Source organism: Euleptes europaea, chromosome 2, assembly GCF_029931775.1.
Source record: "Euleptes europaea isolate rEulEur1 chromosome 2, rEulEur1.hap1, whole genome shotgun sequence".
NCBI classification, from domain to species: domain Eukaryota; kingdom Metazoa; phylum Chordata; class Lepidosauria; order Squamata; family Sphaerodactylidae; genus Euleptes; species Euleptes europaea.
In genome coordinates, this window is record NC_079313.1 from 69,038,240 (window position 1) to 69,060,477 (window position 22,238).

The window sequence follows — 22,238 nt, forward strand, 5'->3', positions numbered from 1 at the left end:
ATATATATACAAACACAGGGGAGGGGCTGTGGCTTAGTGGTAGATCACCTGCTTGGCATGTAGGAAGTCCCAGGTTCGATCCCCCATATCTCTAGTTAAAAGGACCAGGCAATCGGTGATGTGAAAGACCTCTGCCTGAGACCCTGGATAGGTGCGGCCAGTCTGAGTAGACAATGCTGACTTTGATGGACCAATTGTCTGATTCAGTATAAGGCAGCTTCATGTGTTCACACACCCCGCCATTTTTCTTTTGACTGTCAATAGTGCACCTTGTTTCTACTTTTTCTTCCACATTATCCCCATTACTTTTTGGTTCTCACGCAACATTTCCCATCAAACCTCCAGAGTGCAGGAAAAATGCACTCCCACCTCCTTAGTTTAAAAATGAAGATCAGCTGCTGTTGAACTGATTGACTGATTTTCCCTAGTGGCCTTCGACTCCTACGAACATTTTAGGCTCATCTCTAGTTATCACATTCCCCTGTCTTACTGCTTAGTGAGTCCTTTGGTTCAAAGACCGTATCCACAGATACAAGGATATCTTCTGATCCCTCATATATTCCATAATACAAATCACCCTCTTCCATACTGGGTATGAATCTGGATTCCAATAGCCCCGCCCCCAAATCCATAGGCAGTGCCCCATCTATGGCAGAAACAGACTGATGTTTTTTGTTTGGCTGTGCTGTCTTTTCATTGCACTGATCCTGACTGTCTCTCATGAGGGAATCAATCAAAGCAAAATCTTCATAGGAAGGAAGTTTGAATCTGAGCTGGCTTTCTGGTGGAGAGCAGAGCTTTGGGGTATCTTTGCACTTTTGTAGAAATGGGCTGTTGGAAGTCGATTCCACTGAAGATGTGTCCACGTCCTCTTGGAGAGAAGCTAATGGCGCCTGCCGGTTCAGCACCTCAGGTTGGCTGGAAGATTTAAAAAAAGTTTATTGAAGGACATCGTTTTCAAGGCTGCTTCTTGAGCTATTTTGTGTTTCAACTAGCAAGTTTACAGTAAATCAGGTCAGGTGTATGCCAGACTTTCAACAGCACACTCCCAGATTTGAAATGATTATTTTTCTTATTTAGTTTCTTCTTACTAGGGCTAAAGAAAAACTGCTGTTGGCTATGTCACTTCAACACCGACATTCTGATCTTCAGACACAGCAATAAGGTGAAACTACCGTAACCAGATGGCATAACAACAGCAGTAATATGGATGAAGTAGTTTTGAATGGATGAAATGCTAGCATGTGTCATATATGTAACTCAGCTGAATGTGAAAGCAAAAACGTTTGACATTTACTGCACAAGCCTGTGCATGTCTACTCAGAAGCAAGTTCCACTATGTTATAATGGCCTTACTTCCAGGTAAATGTGCATGGAATTGCAGCCTTAATTTCTTCTCCTTCTGTTAGAGTTGCAAAGTTTAGTAGATTCATCGGTTTGATTCACTGATTAAAGACCCTTCGGTCAATTAAAAAGATGCCCTAGTTGATCAGCAGGCAGATTTTATACAGAAAATATTTTGAACCCAAGAAATGTAGTTGGCAGGTACCATTTTAGAAGAGGCATTAACTCTTCTTTCTGACACAGGAGAAGGAATGCCTTTTCTAAGGTGGAACTTGATGTGACATGTGTGCATAAACGTTTCAGAAATATTTCATCTGCATGCAAATTTATGAAGATTTCATTAACATGAGTACAATTAATTCTGATTTGTTTAATCAGATGACATTCTGCCCTACGTTTGCAAACCTGCTCAGCTGTGTGAACTTTAATTCATTGTTTTAGTCAGCTTTTCAGTTGTGTAGCACCCATTCTTGGCCAAGAGGAAAGCTAGTAGGCATGTGAGAATCTATCTCATATTTTATACTCTAATAGTAGTAAAACAATATCTAGGTTGAAGCAATGTATACATTAATATTTTTTTAATTGTGACATGTGAAAATACAGTCAATTAAACAAGGAAGGCCTATCATGTTTACAGAATAATGGTATCCTGAATTAATGACACATTATCTGTTCAGCCAGGAAAGAGACGCATTTGGCCACTCACTCTGTGCTCTAGCGAACTGGCTTCTAATTAATTATTTATTCTTGACCTTACTGCTATGAATCTCTAGCATAATTCAGAAATAATAGATAGTAGACTAGTGACCATAAGATGCTAGGTGGTGTGCCCCTGAACAAATCATAAAATCGACTCACTGGTACAACCTTGTGGGATTCTTCTGGGATTCTGGGTCCCTGTGGATACCTCCATTGCTCTCTGAATCCCTGTGGACTTCTGCTTTGGCCTGTACAACAAGCTGGGTACCTTCTCCTACCCTGGCCAGTAGGTCTGAAGTAGTCTGAACTCCCAAACACTCTGCAGCACCTGCCGCTTTCATTTGGACCTGTTCGTAAGATGGCAGGCTTTTTTCATAGATTTCAGCTTCTTTCTGGGTGGTATAAGGAGTCTGGGAACTGTGTGGAGACAGAAGAAAGTGGGATGCCATTTTGTTTCATCTTTTCGCATTACCAAGGAACTCCCACAAGGATAGGAACTCCAGGCATTTTCAGAGCACCTAGCCACTTTTCTAGTCAACTTGACTTCTGTAGTTAGACTCTTTAATTAGCTTGCATGGTCTGTTGCAGGAGTTGGGTGAGAGGCCATGACTCAGAGACAGAGGATCTGCTTGGCATGCAGAAGGTCCCAGGTTCAATCCCTGGCAACTCCAGTTATAAGGATCAGGCAGTAGGTGATGTGCAATACCTCTATCTGAGACCCTGGAGAGCCGCTGCCATTCTGAGTAGACAATACTGATCGTGATGGATTGATGATCTGATTCGGTATAAGGCAGGAGCATGTGTTCATGTGAGTGGAGCTGTCAAGTGAACTAACTTCCTTATCTGCCATTCATTCCCACCTGGTTGAATTTGGGAGAAAGTTCCTGATTGAACAGATTAAACTGCCTTATTATTGCAAATCAGACATTGGTCCTTCTCTCCCAGTACAACCTGCTCTAACTGGGAATAGTTTTCCAATGTTTTCAGATAGAGACACTTTCAAATCCTTCTAAAACTGAGATGTTTGGGACAGAACCACTTTAAGGATATGAAGTGTTTACTTCACCACTGTGCTAGAATCCCTCATTTTATGAAAATTGCTCCACTGAGTGAGGCCTTTGAAGGAGGAAGATGACAAGCATATTGACCATGGAACCAATTCCATAAGACCACATAAGACATTTTGAAGCTCAACACAAGTCCTAAAAATCAGGTTTCCTTTCTCAGCTGGGGTACATCTTCTGATGCCACAAACAGTGCTGGATTGAGAGAGTGTGTAGCTATCACTGAACAGTGATGCTCTCCAAGAGTATCAGAAGCATTGCCAGAACATGATAAGCAGGGCTGGAAAAGCAAGACTAAGTGTTGCTCTGAGGAGAAGTTATGCTATCCGAGTGTCCTTTGAGAGAGCTCCCAATGTACCACAGCTATCTAGATCCTTATAGAAGAATGGAGGAACTTCTGTAACTCTTAGAACTGGAATCATTCCTCCAGTGTCTCAGCAGACAGGGATAACTGAGACTCTGAACCATGGCCAATAGACTATGAGCATTGCTGCTTCTATTCTTGCTAGGTTTTATTGTGAAGCTCCCTAAAAAGCCCCTAATTCATGATTAATTGTAGCTCTTTCTTAGACTTTAGCCCTTCTCAGGCATTATGTTTGACTGTGGATATGGAGAGAACACACTACACATGATCCTCCCTATACACACAATCATCATTTTGTCTGAAAGGGGCCGCACACATATATCCCAACTTCAGAATACATATACTAGAACCCACAGGGCTGAAAAGGGCTACATTCAAAGTAGAAATTATAATCTGTCACATGTACCCCCCACCCCAGCATTTTAAAAAAATCCTCTGGAGTAAAGAATAACCCAGGGGAATGACTGGTAACTCCTTTTGTCTCCAGCCATTTTTAGTGCGAAATCACACAGAATTTCAGTAATTAAAATGAATATCTTTCTTTTTTCTTTTCTCTATTTGAAAATCTTCCTGTACCTATTTTTCTTGTAACAACGTTGAATTGTTATCCCATTATCTCTGAGCTAATACGAAAGCCAGAACTTCTTAAGATGTCTTTACAAAACACAGGTGTCACAGGTGAGACAGGTGGCTTGCACATGACTAATATAACCATCTACTATTACACAAGCAGTTGTTTGGAATGTATTGGCTCTTGGGTTTCGCTGGATAAATACTTACCTTGGTATTATTCCAAGCGCTATAAACAATGCCCCGATCTACAATGGATTATCTTAATTGATGCAACTTTGGTAGCTTTGAATAGGTATAAGAAGCTTTTCAGCTATAACTTCTATTATTTATAATCAGCATGCTCTCTGTCTCGAGAACAATCCCATGGAGGATCACTAGATTTTTACATGTGGTATAGTAGTACCAGTGTTTACCATTAGATATCTTAAAACAACCCCCAAAAAACTGAATGATTTGAACCAAACTGAACCAAGTACCTTGGTTTCAATACTTTCGGTTTAGGAATTGCACTGTTTTAAATCTAAGAAACCGTGTATTTTTTTAATTGGAGGATCATAAAAGAGAACAATTTTAAAATGCAATGGGATAGAATGGCTAACACAATACTTTTGGATATTAGGCACTGTATTTTTAAAGAAGGTTCTGCAGTCTTATCTTGTGTTAATTTTAAAGAATCCTTCTATAAAATTATGTTGGTACCTTACATCTTCCAAGTTGCGTAATATTTATAAAAAATGTGTAGGGTGGTTGAAAGAGTTGTTGAAAAGTTTGGGGCAAGCTTTTGTACTGATCATATGCACAATTGGTGGACTTGCTCCAAGATCAGATTTTTTGAAAATAATAATATACATTATTAAATTATTTATACAAGAGTATTTCACATATGATTATTGCAATATCTGGATGTTTCAATAAGTAAAAAAATCCTGAATTTGTATTTTGTCATTTGCAAAGGTTCAGATCATTACAAAATGGTATTCTCTGGCTCCTCTTTCTATCAAAGAATGGGTTTGGCATATCTTAAAGGTGGTCTTGAATTCTTTTTCACTTTTTTAAAGAAACCAAGCCTCGTTTTAAAAAAGCCTTTCTTTTGCTCAGAAAGAACTCAGAGGTAGCAGGAAGCATTTGAATCCCCGCCTCTTTACACACTGCTTTGTGATTGGCTGTGAGAGAAGCCAATCTTCTGTTTTCCCCTGCATGCTGCTTTGAAGAGGGGGTTGGAAAAGGGTGGGGCGTGGTGGTCTGGGGAAGCTCAACCCGAGAACGGAGTATGCACGCTCTGTGACTCTGGAATGAGCCAGGATGAACGGTTTAATTTGGGCCAGAAGAGGAATGGGAAAAGCCAGGTTCGTTTTGCATCGAAACAGCATTGAGCTTCCAAGGAATGAGATATTGTGCATACTGAAAAAATTGATCCTGGCTGAAACGGGGAATAAAAGAGGTTAAAGCGACCATGCATAAAACACCATTCTTTTATTTGAAATAGATACCGTATTGTCCGGCGTATAAGACGACTTTTTAACCCAGGAAAATCTACTCAAAAGTCGGGGGTCATCTTTTACACCAGGTGTCATCTTATAGGGCGGGTGCTGAAACTTCTGAGTCAGACTGGAGAATCTGTGGTCACCGCATATGGTGGGGGGAGCTCAAAAACGGCCATGGCCACATCCCCACCGTATGCGGTGACCGTATGAAAGCAGCAAGGGCAGAGCTGTACAAGTACGGTAGAAGAAAATCCACTCACCAGGATTCGTGGAAAGAAGTGACTTAACACGGTCCCGATGACGAGGTGAGGGGGCGCCTCACCGGGAAGGTGTAAGTAAAGGGCGGAGCAAGCTGCAGGCGTCCGGGACACCCGGGGTATGGAAAAAAGAGATAGAGCGGCGCTGTGCCCAGAAAAACACGCCTCTTTCACCCGTCTGGCCTGCCCTTGTATCCTATTACCTCCTTCTCTGCCTCTCAGATCTCGCACATGCGCGCCTGCGCCCCTTCACTGCAGTCCTCAGGAGCGAGATCTGAGAGGCAGAGAAGGAGGTACAGGTAATAGGATACAAGGGCAGGCCAGACGGGTGAAAGAGGCGTGTTTGCGCTACCGCTCTGATAGTCTTGGAGACAGGGAGGGCTGGGCAGGCAGAGAGCTGACAAATCCAAGCAGGCTTTGTATACAACAACCAGCCAATCGCCAGTATCTGTATACAAATATACGGTATACAAATGTCCAACAGTCAAAACCCCATCATGGCTCCACCAGCAAGAAGAAAGAAATATGAAGCCAGTTTCAAACTTAAAGTTGTAAACTTTGCCATGGAACATAATAACTGCGCTGCTGCAAGACAATATGGAGTAACAGAAAAGATGGTTTGAGACTGGAAAGCAAATGAAAAAGCATTAAAGAGTATGCCAACGGGTAAGTGTGCATTAAGAAGAGGCACCCCACATTGGCCAGAACTCGAAAAACATGTAGCAGACATGGTGAATGAGCATCGCCAAAACGGTTATGTAGTGACATGAAATAAAATACGTTTGTTTGCACTTCAGTGGGCCAAATCTAACCCAGATCACAGCAACAGATTTAAGGCCACTGTATCCTGGTGTACTAGATTCATGGGAAGGCATAATATGGTACTGAGGCAAAAGACGAAAATTGCCCAAAAATTACCTGCAGATCTTGATAGCAAAGTAAATAGTTTCCATCGATACATAATACAACAGTGCACTAAACATGGCTATGTGTTAAGTAGTATTGGAAATATGGATGAAACTCCAATGAATTTTGATATGGTTGGAAACAAAACTGTCCATCAAAAAGGTGAAAAAATAATTTTAATTAAAACAACAGGACATGAGAAGTCCAGTTTTACAGTGGTACTAGGATGCACAGCTGATGGCGCCAAACTGGGATCAATGATTATTTTTAAAAGAAAAACAATGCCGAAACTCAAGTTCCCTGTTGGTTGTTTTGTACATGTGAATGAAAAAGGCTGGATGGATGAAGAAGGGGTAAAGCTATGGCTTGATAATGTATGGAGCAGGCGACCAGGTGGACTTATTCAAAAACATAGTCTACTGGTGTGGGATATGTTCAGGGCTCATTTAACTCCCAGCACCAAGCAAAGGCTTGCAAGACTAAACACAGATGCGGCAGTTATTCCTGCAGGATTGACATCGTTGGTACAGCCACTGGATGTGTGCCTAAACAAGCCATTTAAAGATGGCATTCGAGAACAGTGGAATGAATGGATGGTTAGCGGTGAAAAGTCATTCACAAAAGGAGGAAACATGCGTGCTCCACAGTTGGATGTTTTGTGCAAGTTTGTCATAAAACATATCCCACACTGGAATGATATTGATGCAGAAACAATAATCAAGTCTTTCAAGAAGTGTGACATATCAAATTCATTAGATGGTATGGAGGACGACTACTTGTGGCAAGATGAAGAGGAAGCCGAAGCTGAGACCACACCATCTGATACGGAATTCGATCCATACGATGACTGCCTTGCAAATGTATCACAAGATGTCATTGATGTACTTATGACATCAGATGACGAACAGGAGGATTTTGAAGGCTTTTAAAGGGAAACTGTCACGCCAGCAAAACCTGTAAAAATACCGTAGCTTGCAGTTATGATGGGCGTTGCTAACTCGCCAGGGACTTGCCCGTCACTTGCTCTCTCTCTCTTGTTTGTTATCTTCCTCCTATCAACATCAGTTCCAGTTTGGTTGACAGCTTAGAAAACAAACAGCATGGCAGCTCCCATGGGTTTATTGTGTTATCCTTCCTTTCAGCTTTAGAGTGAATTAGGAAAAGTTTAATCCACTTGCACTGTTTTATGTTTACATGTTTGATGACAAACAGCCTTATGTTTATAAGTGACAGTTTTCCTGCTAAGTACCTGCATGTCATAAGCATTTGAATTAAAATTACCATATTGAAATCAAATCCGATGTTTTTTTAATTTTTATTTGGTGTGCGTTGGAAGAGGGGTAGTCTTATACGGCGAGTATATCCCAAACTCTATATTTTAACTGGAAAAGTTGGGGTTCGTCTTATACGCCCAGTCGTCTTATATGCCGGACAATACGGTAATATGTTTTTTGCATTTCACTGTCTTCCACCAGTATTTCCAGACATTGACCTTGTTCTCTGAGAGACGCAGATTACACTGTATACCAGTTAGGGTTCTAATTAAACATGAGATTACAAACTGTTGAGTTGACGTTTATAGGCTCGGTTCCTCGGACATACCTGTTCTTTTCTGGAATCCCATTTTCCACAGATGAAGCAGCAGGTTTCTTTGCAAGGAACTGTTCAGACTCTGCGTCAACAGAAACAACTCTGATCTAGGGGGAAAGTGGGGAAGTTAGGGGAGGTGGCTTCACTGAACAAGGGGAAATTTTCTACCTGTTTCTTTCCTTAGATGCGAGATGACACACAAATATGCACATTAACTAAATTTTCCTGCAAACAGTCACTTTAACATGAATTTGGTGTATGTATAAGATGCTCCTCAAGGGGAATCTCCTCAGCAGGCAAGTGTTAGTAACATTTGTTCCAATACTTGTGACTCGAACTTGGATTCAATAATTTCACCAGAGTTTCTTCTCACTAATCAGGTTGTGTACTGCAAAGGGACCGTGTAGTACTGGTGTAATCACTGTGCTAAACTGAATTCCAGAGCAAGTATATAAGGGCAGCAGTTTATTTTCCTGGACTAGAAAAGCCTTCAGCTCACACTAGATTGAAACACAGTCCTTGGTATGCTTTCTCTTTTTAACCAAATACAGCCTTGAGAGGGTGCAAGCAGCTGCTTTCCCACTCAGAGCCCCCTCCCCAAAATTGCTTTTTCTCTGCAAGAAGAAAAGCAGATGGGATGGGGTTTTGAGCAGAAATATAAGGAAAGGGAGACTCACACCTGCCATTCATCCCCTCAAACTCACCACTTCCCAAGGGGGAAAGGTGGCAGGAAAGCAGACATGCCTGCATATCACATCTGGTTTAATCCTTAGAATTATTCTGTGCCTTCAGCAAAATCTCACAGTTGAGGCCTTCTCACCGTTCACATTTACATCCCCAGTGGTGCAGTGGTTACGAGTGTTGGACTAGTATCTGGGAGACCCAGGTTTGAATGCTAATTGTCTTGTGGAAGTTTGTTGGCTGAGCTCATCTTATTTGCCCACTTTAATGGAAACACGGTAGGGCTAAGGATGCTTACCAGAGGAAATGTGAATGTGGAAGGATGATGGCAGAAGCTGTGAGCTTCCAGCAAGGTGCAGAGATTGGAATGAACTATTGCAAATAGCCTCTAAAGCACAGTGGTTTTCAGGAGACCGCTGAAATTGTGCCGGAGATTTTTAAAAAATGTTTTCATTTTACAGATGTTAGTATATCACTGTAGTATGTTTCCCCCTCCCCCCCATCAAACGTATTCAAGGGTCTTTGTCACCAAGTTGTAAGACAAGAACATTTCACAAAAATGGGCCACAGTTTGGTAGACAAGATGGACTTCCCCTTCTTTGAAATTTATATCCTCTACTAAATAAATCAATGAATGTCCAACAGCACAGCCCATGTGTGGGTCATGCCAACTTTCTTTAAAGTACTTAGGGGCAAATGAAAGCACAGCATGGGAAGAGGATGTGATAACCATCTCAAGCCTGTAATCTCCCCACAACTGCCTCTCCCCAGCTGTTATTCTCATCATAGAACTTTCTTCCAGTCTTGAAACCACACAAGAAGAAACATGGGTGAATATAAGCTATTTTGAGAGAAACTATTGATGGGGGGGAGTTCAGTACTGCTCCCCCCACCCCAAGTGAAATCTCTCCTTTTTCACTTTACAGAATTTGGTAGTGTTCTGGTGCTAACATAGATATCTGCTTCCATCACATCTAATTTGCCTTGGGGGCCACTATACTGGTGCACCTGGAATGGTGAGCTTGGAATGGTGAGGAAACCCAAATTCAGAACCCCTCTAGGGCTAAACTGCATATTATAAAGGGAGCTTGATGCCTGGATCTCTTCATATTTCATTTTTAATGGAATGGAAACACCAAGAGAATGTTCCATTTTGGTCAGAGCAGTGGCAAAGGCAAAGGGACATTGAACCTCCCCCCCCCATCTGTTTACTTATTAAAGGCATTTATACCCTGCTTTTGCTTTATAGCTGAACTGAATTTCCAACAATGATTCAATACAATATGCCATAAAGCCATTCAAAATCTAAAACAAATTCTTAAAACAACCATCAGAGAGCTTAAGAAAAGCTAAAATCAGTTAAAAGCCCTCTGAAAACCCTGCCCCCCCCTGTTGTTTTCCTGATCAAATCTTCCTCTTCCATGACATACCTGTATTTTTGCTTCACAGGGCAAAAAAAGAGATAGACGCTTATTGTGATTTGTAAAGCAACATGAGGGGAAATCGTTTAACCCCTCCTTCTTACCCCCTTACCCCTAGTTCAAATGGTAGCTCTCAGCAGCTGAATTTCATTGAAAAAGAAAATGTTGGGAAATCCTATCATGGCTTTTCCACATAATGTATAGTTTTGCATTCAACCCTCCATGTGAGGTTGGGCAAAGTGACTCTCTTCAGTCTAATGCCCCTCAAAAATCTGAGCAGACATGGTTTGGACTCCCTGGAGAAAGGGTTTTGTTTTAAAAACGCTTTTGGGGTTGCTAGTTCAAACAGTAGACTTTCCAGAGGAGAATTCAAGCCATAACCCCATTGAAGATAACAAAACGTCTCTACATCTGTCTTTGAAAAATTGATCTTTCCAGAATTCCCACTGAATTATTTGCTACTACTAATTTCTACCCTGGGATCTTAAGTCCTTGAAAGCATCATTATCCTTGTGGTAACTGTATGGAAACTGACATATCAAATAATTAATCTGTCAAGCAGATATTGGAACCCATATTTCCTGCTTTGTAAATAAATGCTCTCGTGTAGTGCACAACAGGCAAACAGTCTCTGTACAGAACGGAGAACGTTAAGTGCCTGCAGCAATTGCCAAGGGCTCAGAGCTTAAAAGATGCAGATGATTTAAAGGACAATTATACCAAAAACACTAAGACTGGCCCCTACCTTTGGGTAGCACTGGCACATGCTCCAAGTGATCCCTGCTGCTATGACCAAGACCCCCAGAGTACAGAAGGTGATGTAGATCTGGGGCTTGTCCACACTCATGATGAACATGCCAATCATCACCAGAAAGAAGCCCAGGACGATGAGCCCATAACGGAAGGATTTATCTTCAGCCATTTAAATCCACACACCTCAGAAAGGGAAATCAAAATTCAAGCCAGTGCCTAGGTAATCTAGTTCATGGGAACAGGTCTGGCTGGGGGAAGGTTTAAAAAAAAAATACAGGGAATCCTTCACCTGTCCTAGACCCAGACCCCAATCCCCACTCTCAGGTGCTCTGCTCCAGAGGCAGCAGAGAGATGAGAGAGTCCGTTGTACCTTCAGACCAGCCCTGTGCAGGTCTGAGCCAGCCAGTTTTTAATGGGTTTGTAATGAATGCAAACAAGATCCCTAAATTCACACTTGAGTAACACTGCCCAGATCCGCTTGACTATAACCTTCCCCCTGGGCATAGGCAGTGCAAAGGCTGTGGATGCCTTGCCAAGGGGTGTGGACAAGGGAGGGAGATCTTAGTGCCCTTCTAGTCATAGCCCATTCCCAGGTTTCAGTGCCTGAATGGTGCACTAGATAAACATAAAGATGCCACAGCAGAACAGGTGAGTACAGGCTGCTTCCCATTTCAGTCCTTTTCACAAACTTTAATGTGGGTCTTGGGTTGGAAAATGACTACCTGTCTCTCTGGCTGGATGATAAGGTCTTCAGAGTTGTGTTTGTCCTTGCATTGACAACATTGGCAGTGCCCCAGGCTTTGGAGAATGAATCGTTGCAATGAAAAGGTAGATGAAGGCGGAAGCCTCACACGATGACTTCTTTGAAATGTGCTACTCTAGCCAGTGGCTACAGGTTTTGCCCCCACCTCAGCTGAGCCACATCTGCTGTATTTTCTTCCACAGAAACCAATATCTCCAATTGACTTATTCAGAGAAAATAAATGCTGCCCATCAGAGTTATGGATGGTGCACTAGCAAATTATAATCACCACTCATCAAGACACGTTCTCACTCATTACGGATCATTTTAATTAAAATGTTCATCCTTCAGCTAGTTTTGGTGGTCTGTTAAAGCATGGATGTAGAGTGGAGGCTTCCCTCCATCTTTTATGTTGTTCCAGCACATTCTCACAGCCCTAAATCTGCTAGTAAATTTCCTCCCAGATTAAACAGTCCAAAGGATTTTCATCCTCTCGCCATTCTTTAAAACATTCTTCAAATTCTTAAAATTAAGGATCTTAATTTTTTTCTTGCCTCCTCTTGGGTTTTGGATAATGTACTAATGTCATCCCAAAAACCCTTTCCCAAATGACAGGAAATATCTCAGAGTCCAAAGCCATGCATGCGTATTCAGAGGTCTGTGCCGCTGGACAGGGATTTCATTCTCCCAAGTAAGCAAGCATGAGATGCCCCCTGAGCAGACCTATAAGAAATTTACATATACAGATGGACATTTTGATTGATACATTCATTTTTCCTCTGGATTGCTTGGGTTTTATTTCCTTCTCTTACTATCCCCCACCCACTTTCAGAGTTGTAAAAGCAAAAAATCTTGGTAGCAGTTTGCTATCTAGTGGGCTTTTCATGCAACTACACCAGAAAAAAATGCTGTGTACAGAAACCCAAGGTAGACCTTTCTGACATGGTTAAATTACTCCTTCTCTTCCAAAAAAATCTCCTGACCGTTTATATTTTTAGGCTTGTTGTTTTTTTAGTCCACCATTTTAATTCCTGTTACCCAATGAGAATATTTATTGAACAAGATTACTTGTTGAGTGACAGCCAGCCCAGAGGAGCTGTGAATCTGTGAGGAAGAGAGGAATCAGCCGCTCCAGTACCTACCAGAGCAAACTGGGAAGTTAAAATGGCCCAGGAACTAGCCAATCTGAGCAGCACTGCATGGGGCCACTCAGCTCAGACCCTTCAGCAGCAACAATGATCTGTCTTAGTTCTAGGGTTGCCAGCTCCTGGTCGGGAAATACCTGGAGATTTGGTGGTTGAAGCCTGTGGAGAGAGGGGGGGGGGCTTCAATGGTCTCTACTGTCATAGACTTCACCTTCTAATGTGGTCATTTTCTCCAGCTGAACTGATCTCTGTCACCTGGAGATCAGTTGTAATAGAGGAAGATCTCCAGCCAGAACCTGGAGGTTGGCAATCCTATGCAGCTCACTAGCTGACCTGGAGGTTGGCAATCCTATGCAGCTCACTAGCTGACTCTTGCTGTGCTGGTGGAACTGCTGAGGTCTAGCTCTGCTTGTTTCTGAGCACCATCAGCCTTCCAGGGCAGCCACCCACCAGGAGCCTAAATAGCCAGTCCGCCCCTGGTACCTTACAGTTCCTGAAAATCTGCAAAGTTTCTTGGAGAACAATTACAGGAGAATGGAGTGCATGTCCGGCAGATGAGCCACCTTCTCTTTTGCAGTGCAACTTCATTGAACAAGGGGTCATGGGTGCCCCATATGTCACTGGAATGTAGGGTTGCTAAGTTCCAGGTGCTAGCTGGAGATCTCCTGCTATTACAACTGATCTCCAGCTGATGGAGATCAGTTCACCTGGAGAAAATGGCCCCTTTGGCCTTTGGACTCTATGGCATTTAATTCCCTCCCTTCCCCAAACCCCACCCTCCTCAGACTCTGCCCCAAAAACCTCCCACCAGTGGCAAAGAGGGACCTGGCAACCCTATTGGAATGACACCTCTGTTCCATGCCCAAGGCAGGGCCTCATAGATATGCCTCCTTTTTTTCCCATTCTGGGCCTGATTATTATGTGGTGAACACCACCTAATGCTCCCAAAAAGCTATATTGCATATAAAAGAGTCTCACAAAAGCAACAAAGAAAAAAATAATGTGAACGGGATGATAAACCACATTGTTAATATTCTGAATAGAAGATTCCAGTTTAAGTGGGTGGTGAGCAACTGTCAATATCAGCATGAGTTGCATTTTTAATTTTCTTTCTTCAAGTTGTTTTGCTGCACACACAAAAAGCAAACGTGTTTGTATTTGGAAATTATTTCTGTACTTGTGTATTGCCTTTCTGTGGCACAGCGTCTTACGTATGTCCCCAAGATGATACCTTTAGAATGGTGTATTGAAGAGGGGGAGAACCACACTTTTGACAAAATGCAGGCTTTTTCTGCATGCTTTCTTGGCAAGCGCCAGGAATATATAAATTCATCTTAAATCTATTCCCAGCTTCGCTGAGTCACTTTGAGGTTAAAGGCATGACAGTCGTTTTCTGCGGTTTCCTGTAAGGTTCATCCCCTGTTTTAAAAAGCAAGCACAGCCTTATCAAAGCACAGTTGAACTTTTGCTTTTTTTCAAAAAATGTGAGCAACCCGGCCCAATTGAATGCAGGCAACTGATGAGCCCAAGAGTTGGTTGCAGGCTGGATGAATGACCTACACACAGGGTCTTGCTTGGCCAAGTTGGAAAACATTGCTTGCACAAAACGTGGCATAGAAAACAGGTGGCTTCCGTTCTTGTGCTGTCACCGTACCCCATCGGGACTAGTTTCCTCTTCTCACAGCTTGGGCTGAGAATGGTGACTCCATATTCCCTTACAATAAAGAAGCATGGAAAATGTTGCCTTTGATAAGGATGGTCTAGCTAGCGTGCTGTAGTGGTTAAGAGCAGTGGTCTGAAGCAGTAGACTCCAATCTGGAGAACTGGGTTTGATTCCCCACTCCTCCACATGAGTGGCAGAGGCTAATCTGGTGAACTGGGTTGGTTTCCCCACTCCTACACACGAAGCCAGCTGGGTGACCTTGGACTAGTCACAGCTCTCTTAGAGCTCTCCCATGCCCAACTACCTTACAGGATGTCTGTTGTGGGGAGGGGAAGGGAAAGAGACTGTAAGCCAGTTTGATTCTTCCTTAAGTGGTAGGGAAAGTTGGCTTATAAAAAACAACTCTTCTTCTATTTCTGTCCTAGAAGAAAGTGGTAATTACTTGGCCTCTCAGAACAATTCACATTGTCCCTTCCATATGTTTCCCCCTGGTAAATTCACAAAGCCTGTGGATTTTCCAGGGATAAATGTGTCAGATGTAACACTGTAGTACCACTGAGGAATCACAAATCCTAAAGTGTAAAGACAGCTTTCAACAGTAATTACAGCAGTAACAGAAGTGTAAAGTGTTACCACAACTATACTAGGGTTGTGTGGAAGCCCCCTGAGAAGTTGCGCTCATCACAGCATATTTTGCCTCCTTTGAAAGAATCACTAGTAAACATAATAATAAATGTCAGGCAATGTCTATATGTCAGGCAACTGCCAAATGCATAGGATCAAGACCAGTAGAAAAACTGGCACTCCCCTTTTCATGAGAACTGGGGTGGGGCTGAGCTTGGTTTGTTTTATAAATATGGACTACATTTGGAGAGCAATCCTTAGCAGGCCTAAGAATTCTATTAAGGTCTATTCAGTGGGGCTTAACTCCCAGGAAAGGATTGCACTTTCAGTTAGGCAACAGAACAGTATGAAGAAAGATAAAACAAGAAATCATTTTAGGAGGGTAATCTAATATTGTGTAAGGTTAATTTCAGAGCAGAACGTTTCTCTTCAACCAATAAAAGGGTGAAACCCTGCTAAAAATATCAGGGACTTAATTGCATCCCTGAAGCTGCCAGATCCATTGTCTAACACCCACATAACCTATTCTTTCGTTTGAAGGAAGAAGTGATCGAACATGTGACAGAAGATACCACTGTGTTCACAATGCCTATGAATTTCAGATGAGGAGTTTGCAAAAGGTTTTTTCAGGTTGTTGAAGACACCTCCAAAATACATATGTATATTTGATACTTAAGGTTTGATGACTTTAGTGACTTATTCTAAGTATCCTTAACCGAAGTGTGCTGTTTCTCTGTTCATTAGTATTTTTGTATTTTTAATTTACATATTTGTGTTTTAGTTAGCATTTTTCGATACTTACTCTATTAACATATTGTTCCCTGAATAATGATGAGTTGGAAAGCATCTTCATTACAGATTTATATTGTGGATTTTGATGTTCAGTACAATAATAAATAGGGCTGCCAACAGGTCTAGAGAAAAACTGTTCTGTCCCTTTAATGTAAAAAGTTTCCATTGCTCATTTTCATACATCAAGACTTTGTTAAAAGAATAGGGCATTTTCTCCAGGCTTGCGGGCAACCTAAAAACACTGTATCATCAGGTAGTTTGCCAACTTATTTTCTGATTTTGCTTCAGTATATTTAACAAAAGAAATGATGCAGGTGACTCACAGATAAATATAGTGGGGAAAGTATGAACTGCTTTGGCCTCTGTACAGCATGCTGCTCTTAAAGGATCAGAAGGGCTGTTTAAAAGCCTTAATTCCATATCTTGATACACAGAGTCAGGATTCTGAAGATCATGCACAAAAAACCTGCATGTCTACCCAAACACTTTGGCCATTTATGCATGGCTCTTTCCTTGAGGTCATCCCCCAGATCACTTCAAGGCTTTGCCTTGATTATACATATATTTATCGACTGTCAGAGGTCACCTTGTTCTCCCCTCACATCCAGAAAACCCAGGCAAAATGCATGGAAATGCGTGAGGTGAGGCGGCCTCTGGTAGTCGGTAAATGCATGCATGATCGAGGCAAAGCCCCAAACTAGTTGGCAGGGTTACCATGTATAAATGGCCTTCGTTTCATTGTCCAGGTACTAGCCGGAGATCTGCTATTACAACATCTCCAGCCAATAGAGATCAGTTCACCTGGAGAAAATGGCTGCTTTGGCAATTGGACTCTATGGCATGGAAGTCCCTCCCCTCCCCAAACCCCACCCTCCTCAGGCTCCGCCCCAAAATCTCCAGGTATTTCCCAATCCGGAGCTGGCAACCCTACACCACATCCTTGGGGAGAGGAAGCCGAGTGTCCCCTGGTGGTATTGCTATGGTTTTTGCCAAGAGAAAGGGCAATGCCTATGACGGAGGTCTGTTGTGGAATCCTGAAGCAGAGACAACACAAAGAAGCAGTTTCACACTGGCACATTTGAACTGAAAGGCAGGCATAGCTACATTATAACTCCCCGAACATCCCAGGACCATTTGCTGCTGATGCTCTGCATGCTGATACCACCTATGACCCTTTCCAGAGACCTCTTTGTCCAGCTGATTCCCGCTCTACACCTATTGTATATATTTGCTTAATAGAAGTATATTCATGATTGATTAAACTAGAGACTGAGACATAGCATATTTAGTTTAGGTGCCTTGGGGGTGTATTCATCCTAAGGAGTTAGGGAGATTTGGAGAGATATAGACTGGAGTTAGATAATAAGTTTATAGACTTTGTATTTTGTGTCTGTGCATGACAGACAGACACACAGAGAGATTTTCATTTCTTTCTATATTCTGCCTCCCAAATATTGTTGTTTTTACGGGAGAGTGTGCTTGTGTGCCAGCAATATGAAACATGAGTGTGGTTAAGGCGGTTGACGCATAGGGAGAGGAAGAAAAGGGCAATCCGCTGTTACTTCATCACCAAATCCACTGTCCTGTTTTCAACTTTGTTCATCTATGAAAAGGCAGTTGTGCACCTCCCACTACCACTTGTCTGCTGCTCCAGTCTGCCTTTCAGTTAGGGTTGCCAACTCCAGGTTGGGAATTACCTGGAGATTTTGGGAGTGGAGATTGTGGAGGGCAGGATTTGGAGAGGGGACTCAATGCCATAGAGTCCAATTGCCAAAGCAGCCATTTTCTCCAGGTGAACTGATCTGTCGCCTGGAGATCAGTTGAAATAGTAGATCTCCAGCCACCACCTGGAGGTTGGCAACCCTACTTTCAGTGCTGCCCAAGGTATTAACCAGCGCCCCAGCACTGACTATTCCTATGCTCCACTGTGCCATGTGCCATTTGCTGCCCCGGAGACAGGGCATTTTTTCTCCAAGCCTGTGAAGAGCCCTGGGTCTGCATGTCCAGACTGCAGCCATCAGTCAGTGCTCAGGCCTAGCAATTATGGCTGTTGTAGTGAACTTGCCACGTCTGCTTAGGTCTATAATGTTGGAACAGTCCACATCTCTATTTGCCACTTTTTCCTGACAGGGTTCCTGTTTATAGTACTATTTTGCTGTTTATAGTACTATTCAACCTGTGAAGATTTACCCACCATGGGAATACAGAGATGAAATGTCCCACCTGCCAAATTTCTGCAAGTTGCTTGAAAACATGGAAACTCCACCAGAAAAAAAGGCAGCAGCCTCATTCTCAGAGCAAACTCTTCCTGTTTCCATTTCATGCTCTCTCGGTATTTTTATAGTGTTCCACCAAGGAAAGCAAATAAAAATGCCTTCTTATTTTATTGACTATCCATATTTCATTAGGCATACCAACTTTATGTCCTCATCAGCAAGGGCCAGTTACTTTCAGGGGTGATGCCTTTCTTCAACTAAATTCAGTAAGAGGAATTGCTCCTTAAGAAATGCAGCAAATTCTATCTTCAACTCTATAAGTCTTCCTATCACACCCTCTCACAGGAAAAAAAATCCACAGCCCCATCAATCCTTTCTTTCCATCTGATCACACAATACACAGAGGCCAGACAAAATGGGCTATGTTTTCTATGCCCTTAACTAGGTTACAGCCAGTGTTCATAGCTAACTGTGAGCACAGCTGCAGCCTACACATGCATGGTACGGCCATGTTGAAAGAGGAGTTCTCCTCCCCAGTAGTGAATTATTTCTAGAAGTCCTGCTGTTAGAAAACAGCTACCAGTTAAGTAAATAGTTAATTTTTTGCAGCTATAGATTTAGTACCATTTCTCTGACAGAGCCTTTCGCCTTTAAATAGTTACATAGTAGGCAGAAATTCTATTTCCAACAGAGATACAGATTTACCTGTTGAATTTATGCCAACATGTGCAAAGAAATGTGCCAGGAAAAAAACAGCAATTTTATATACAAATTAAAAGTAATGAATTTGATAAAATAAGGAAACTAATTATAAATATGAAATAAATAGTTATACAAAGAGTAGAAGAACATCTGATATGAATCAAACTCATTTTGCCAGTATAAATTGATTACTAATAATTTGGAAAATAAAAAAGTGCAGTAATTGACAGATGTTAGGAGAACAGGGAGAAGAAATGCCCAGAAAGAAAACTCTATTCTTAGCAACTATTCATCGATTATCCATTCCCAAATCAAAGTCCTCATCTTGGGTGACTTTAGTCATCTCCTTTTTACACATAGCACCATGTATTTGAAATTGCTCCCATGAAAAATCTTCAGGTTTACCATGTTGTCAAATAAAATGTCTGTTCTGAAAGGCTTCCTTGTACATGATTGCTGGAGATTTTCATGGGTGCGCAATCTGAGACAAATACATTCCCATGTGAAAATGAAACAGTAAAGTCACAGTTACAGGACTTTATCACCCCAGAGTAAACATATGATTAAGTCTTAATAACTTCTCCGTAACTAGCCAACAAAAGAAACCTTGCAAAAAATAAGTTCTTCATACTTAACTCCTAGGTTTCCACAGAAGGTAAGTATCTAACTGATATATTTTTATCCCACCCTGTGTTTTCACTCAGGGTCAGTTCTCTCCCGGGCAACAGGAATTCCTAACACTTTGTGGTAGTTTCAACAACTGTTTAATTTGCACCTGTACATTTTGTGCACATTATACAGCATTACAGACAAAACATCAAGCTTTTGTTCTTACCTCGAGAGAACGCTCTCTTCTGTTGACTCAGATATCAACATTGGTTGGTGTGACCTGGCATAGGTCCATGATGACCACTGGAGCAGATATTTTTAAAAAACCTAGTTTAATTATCTCTCCAACAACATTCTCTTGTTTTCAGTTATATGTTTTGTTTCTATTGATGCTCATTTCCCCACAGTGTTACTGGTTTTGAGATGGTCTGTGAGATGTCTATCTCTAGCTGCTATAGTGTATGGAAACCGGGGAACTCTGTCCTTTCTCTTGCAATACAATCACATCTATACATACACTTATAATTGCAGCATATCATTGCCCTGACTCTGTGTGTGTGTGTAAAGTGCCGTCAAGTCGCAGCCGACTTATGGCGATCCCTTTTTGGGGTTTTCATGGCAAGAGACTAACAGAGGTGGTTTGCCAGTGCCTTCCTCTGCACAGCAACCCTGGTATTCCTTGGTGGTCTCCCATCCAAATACTAACCAGGGCTGACCCTGCTTAGCTTCTGAGATCTGACGAGATCACAGCTTCCATAATTCAGAATATTATACACAACTTTTTTGCGGGGGGGGGGGACACACACATCAAACAACAGGAAAATAAATGGTCAGGTCTCAGAGGGCAGCTGATTCTATAGGGCCACAACTCAAAAGACCCTGACCTGAAGTTCTAATAAATCTCCTGGCTGGAGGAGATAACAAGGAACTTCCTTTTTGGTTAATAACTTCAAGCCAAAGGCCAGATGAATATGGGTGGGAAAGGGCCTTGAAAACAGTTCACAGAAACATAAAAAGACCAGCATCACACACACACACACAAATTCCAATACTGGATTAAAAACTACCGTTAGCTATTGTCTGTGGATTCAGAGAAGCATCTCTCTAGCTGTAGAAAAGAGCAAGAGTCCAGTAGCACCTTAAAGACTAACAAAATTTCTGGCAGGGTATGAGCTTTTGAGAGTCACAGCTCTCTTCTTCAGACACAGCTAGAATGTGAGTCCATCTATCCTTAAGTAGAGAAGAAAGAATTCAGACACCCAATGGCAACAGCATGTAATGCCAATAACAGGTTAATGACATTAGCAGGCATGATTGGGTTAGGTGTGAAATGCAGAGGGGTAGGGGTGGATAAATCAGCATTAGTAATGAGACAGCATTTCAGCTGTAGGTTAGGGGGGGGAACACCCTGCAGTTGACCGCTCTCCTCCCCGCTGACTAAATTATGGTATTTTATGCAGGGACATGTCCCCACAGTCACCTTCGCTGACTGCTTTGGGGCTTCCTTTTGCTTATGCCTGCCTTTTCTGCCCTTCAGAAGTTCCCCTCCTCCGCGTTTTGCCCCCATTTTCCAGATTCTGGCTGAAACAGCATCTGGTAAATGCAGGCAAAACAAGGGGGAGAGGGAGGCGACCTCTGACTGTTGGAAAAGGCATGCTTAAGCAAAAGGAAGCCCTGAAGCAGTTGGTGGGTGTGACCACGGGGAAACTTTCCTGCATAAAAGGCCTATGCTGCCCCCTGATCCTCAAGTTTTGCCTGGGGCCCCAGAAACACTGACCCTGGGTGCCACTCTGACACCCAGGTTCTTAGGGCTGAGCTAGAGAATCCCAACAACTTCTCAGTGTCTTTTCTAATCTGAGATCTGAGGTGATCTGGAAGCTATGTGCCTGTGGGAGGTGGGGGTGGTGGCTCTATGAGCTCCTGCCCTTTGACAAGGGGAAGGCAATTCTTTCCCCTTCTCCTCCCCCCCACCCCCAATTCCTGGAAAACTGATGGGGCTGCATTTTCACACGGGAAGTGCTCCTAGTCCTGTGAGGGAGTCAGAGACTAACGGGAGTACCAGCAGTCTCTGAACCCCAATTTGAGATATGTTGTATTAAAGGATGTTGAAGATGCTTGGTGGATAGATTTCATACTCGAGATTGTACGTGTAATACAATTTAAGCCACAGTCAGAATAATTTCATTACCTGACCATTTCTAATAAAACTGGAAGAAATTTGGTAGAAATCAAAAAAATTTGCCAACATACCACAATGCATATGTAATTTTCAATTGACAAACATTTTATTAGCTAGGAACACTTTAGAACTCTCCACTTTCCACATGCCGTTTACACAGAGCCTGGTTAATTAAATTCACAATATTCTACCCTTGCAGGTCTGTAATACTGTAGCTGTATGTGTATGTCAACAGAAGTTCCACAGAGCTGAAATTTTAATTATCCATATGCACTTTGGATGGACCTCCAGGGCACTTAGATACATGAGGCTTATTGTATACACATCTGCCGTACACTAAAGAAAGCAATGCTGAGATTGATCTCTGATCATTAGGCAGTAGCTCCTACAAAAGATAAAGCAGTAGTTCACATTTTTATAGCTATTTAAC

The 22,238-nt window shown here is 42.3% G+C and overlaps 1 protein-coding gene across 1 annotated transcript; it reads right to left on the reverse strand.

Annotated features, from left to right (window-relative positions):
* Positions 1–464: 464 nt before the first annotated feature.
* BSND (barttin CLCNK type accessory subunit beta) lies at positions 465–11,305 on the reverse strand. The gene is made up of 4 exons (XM_056844767.1): positions 11,129–11,305; positions 8,294–8,388; positions 2,203–2,460; positions 465–918 (listed from the first exon to the last, which is right to left on the reverse strand). The coding sequence occupies exons 1-4, from the start codon at positions 11,303–11,305 to the stop codon at positions 465–467; spliced, it is 984 nt and encodes a 327-aa protein (XP_056700745.1).
* Positions 11,306–22,238: the final 10,933 nt, after the last annotated feature.

What these genes read in the sequence shown, in the direction of transcription:
- BSND (XM_056844767.1), bottom strand. Translation starts at nt 11,305, where the DNA reads ATGGCTGAAGATAAATCCTTCCGTTATGGGCTCATCGTCCTGGGCTTC. An exon ending in TGTGCCAGTGCTACCCAAAG is followed by an intron (nt 8,389 to 11,128) that starts GTAGGGGCCAGT and finishes CTTTCCCCCTAG; the next exon opens with ATCAGAGTTGTTTCTGTTGA. An exon ending in GGGATTCCAGAAAAGAACAG is followed by an intron (nt 2,461 to 8,293) that starts GTATGTCCGAGG and finishes GTCTCCACACAG; the next exon opens with TTCCCAGACTCCTTATACCA.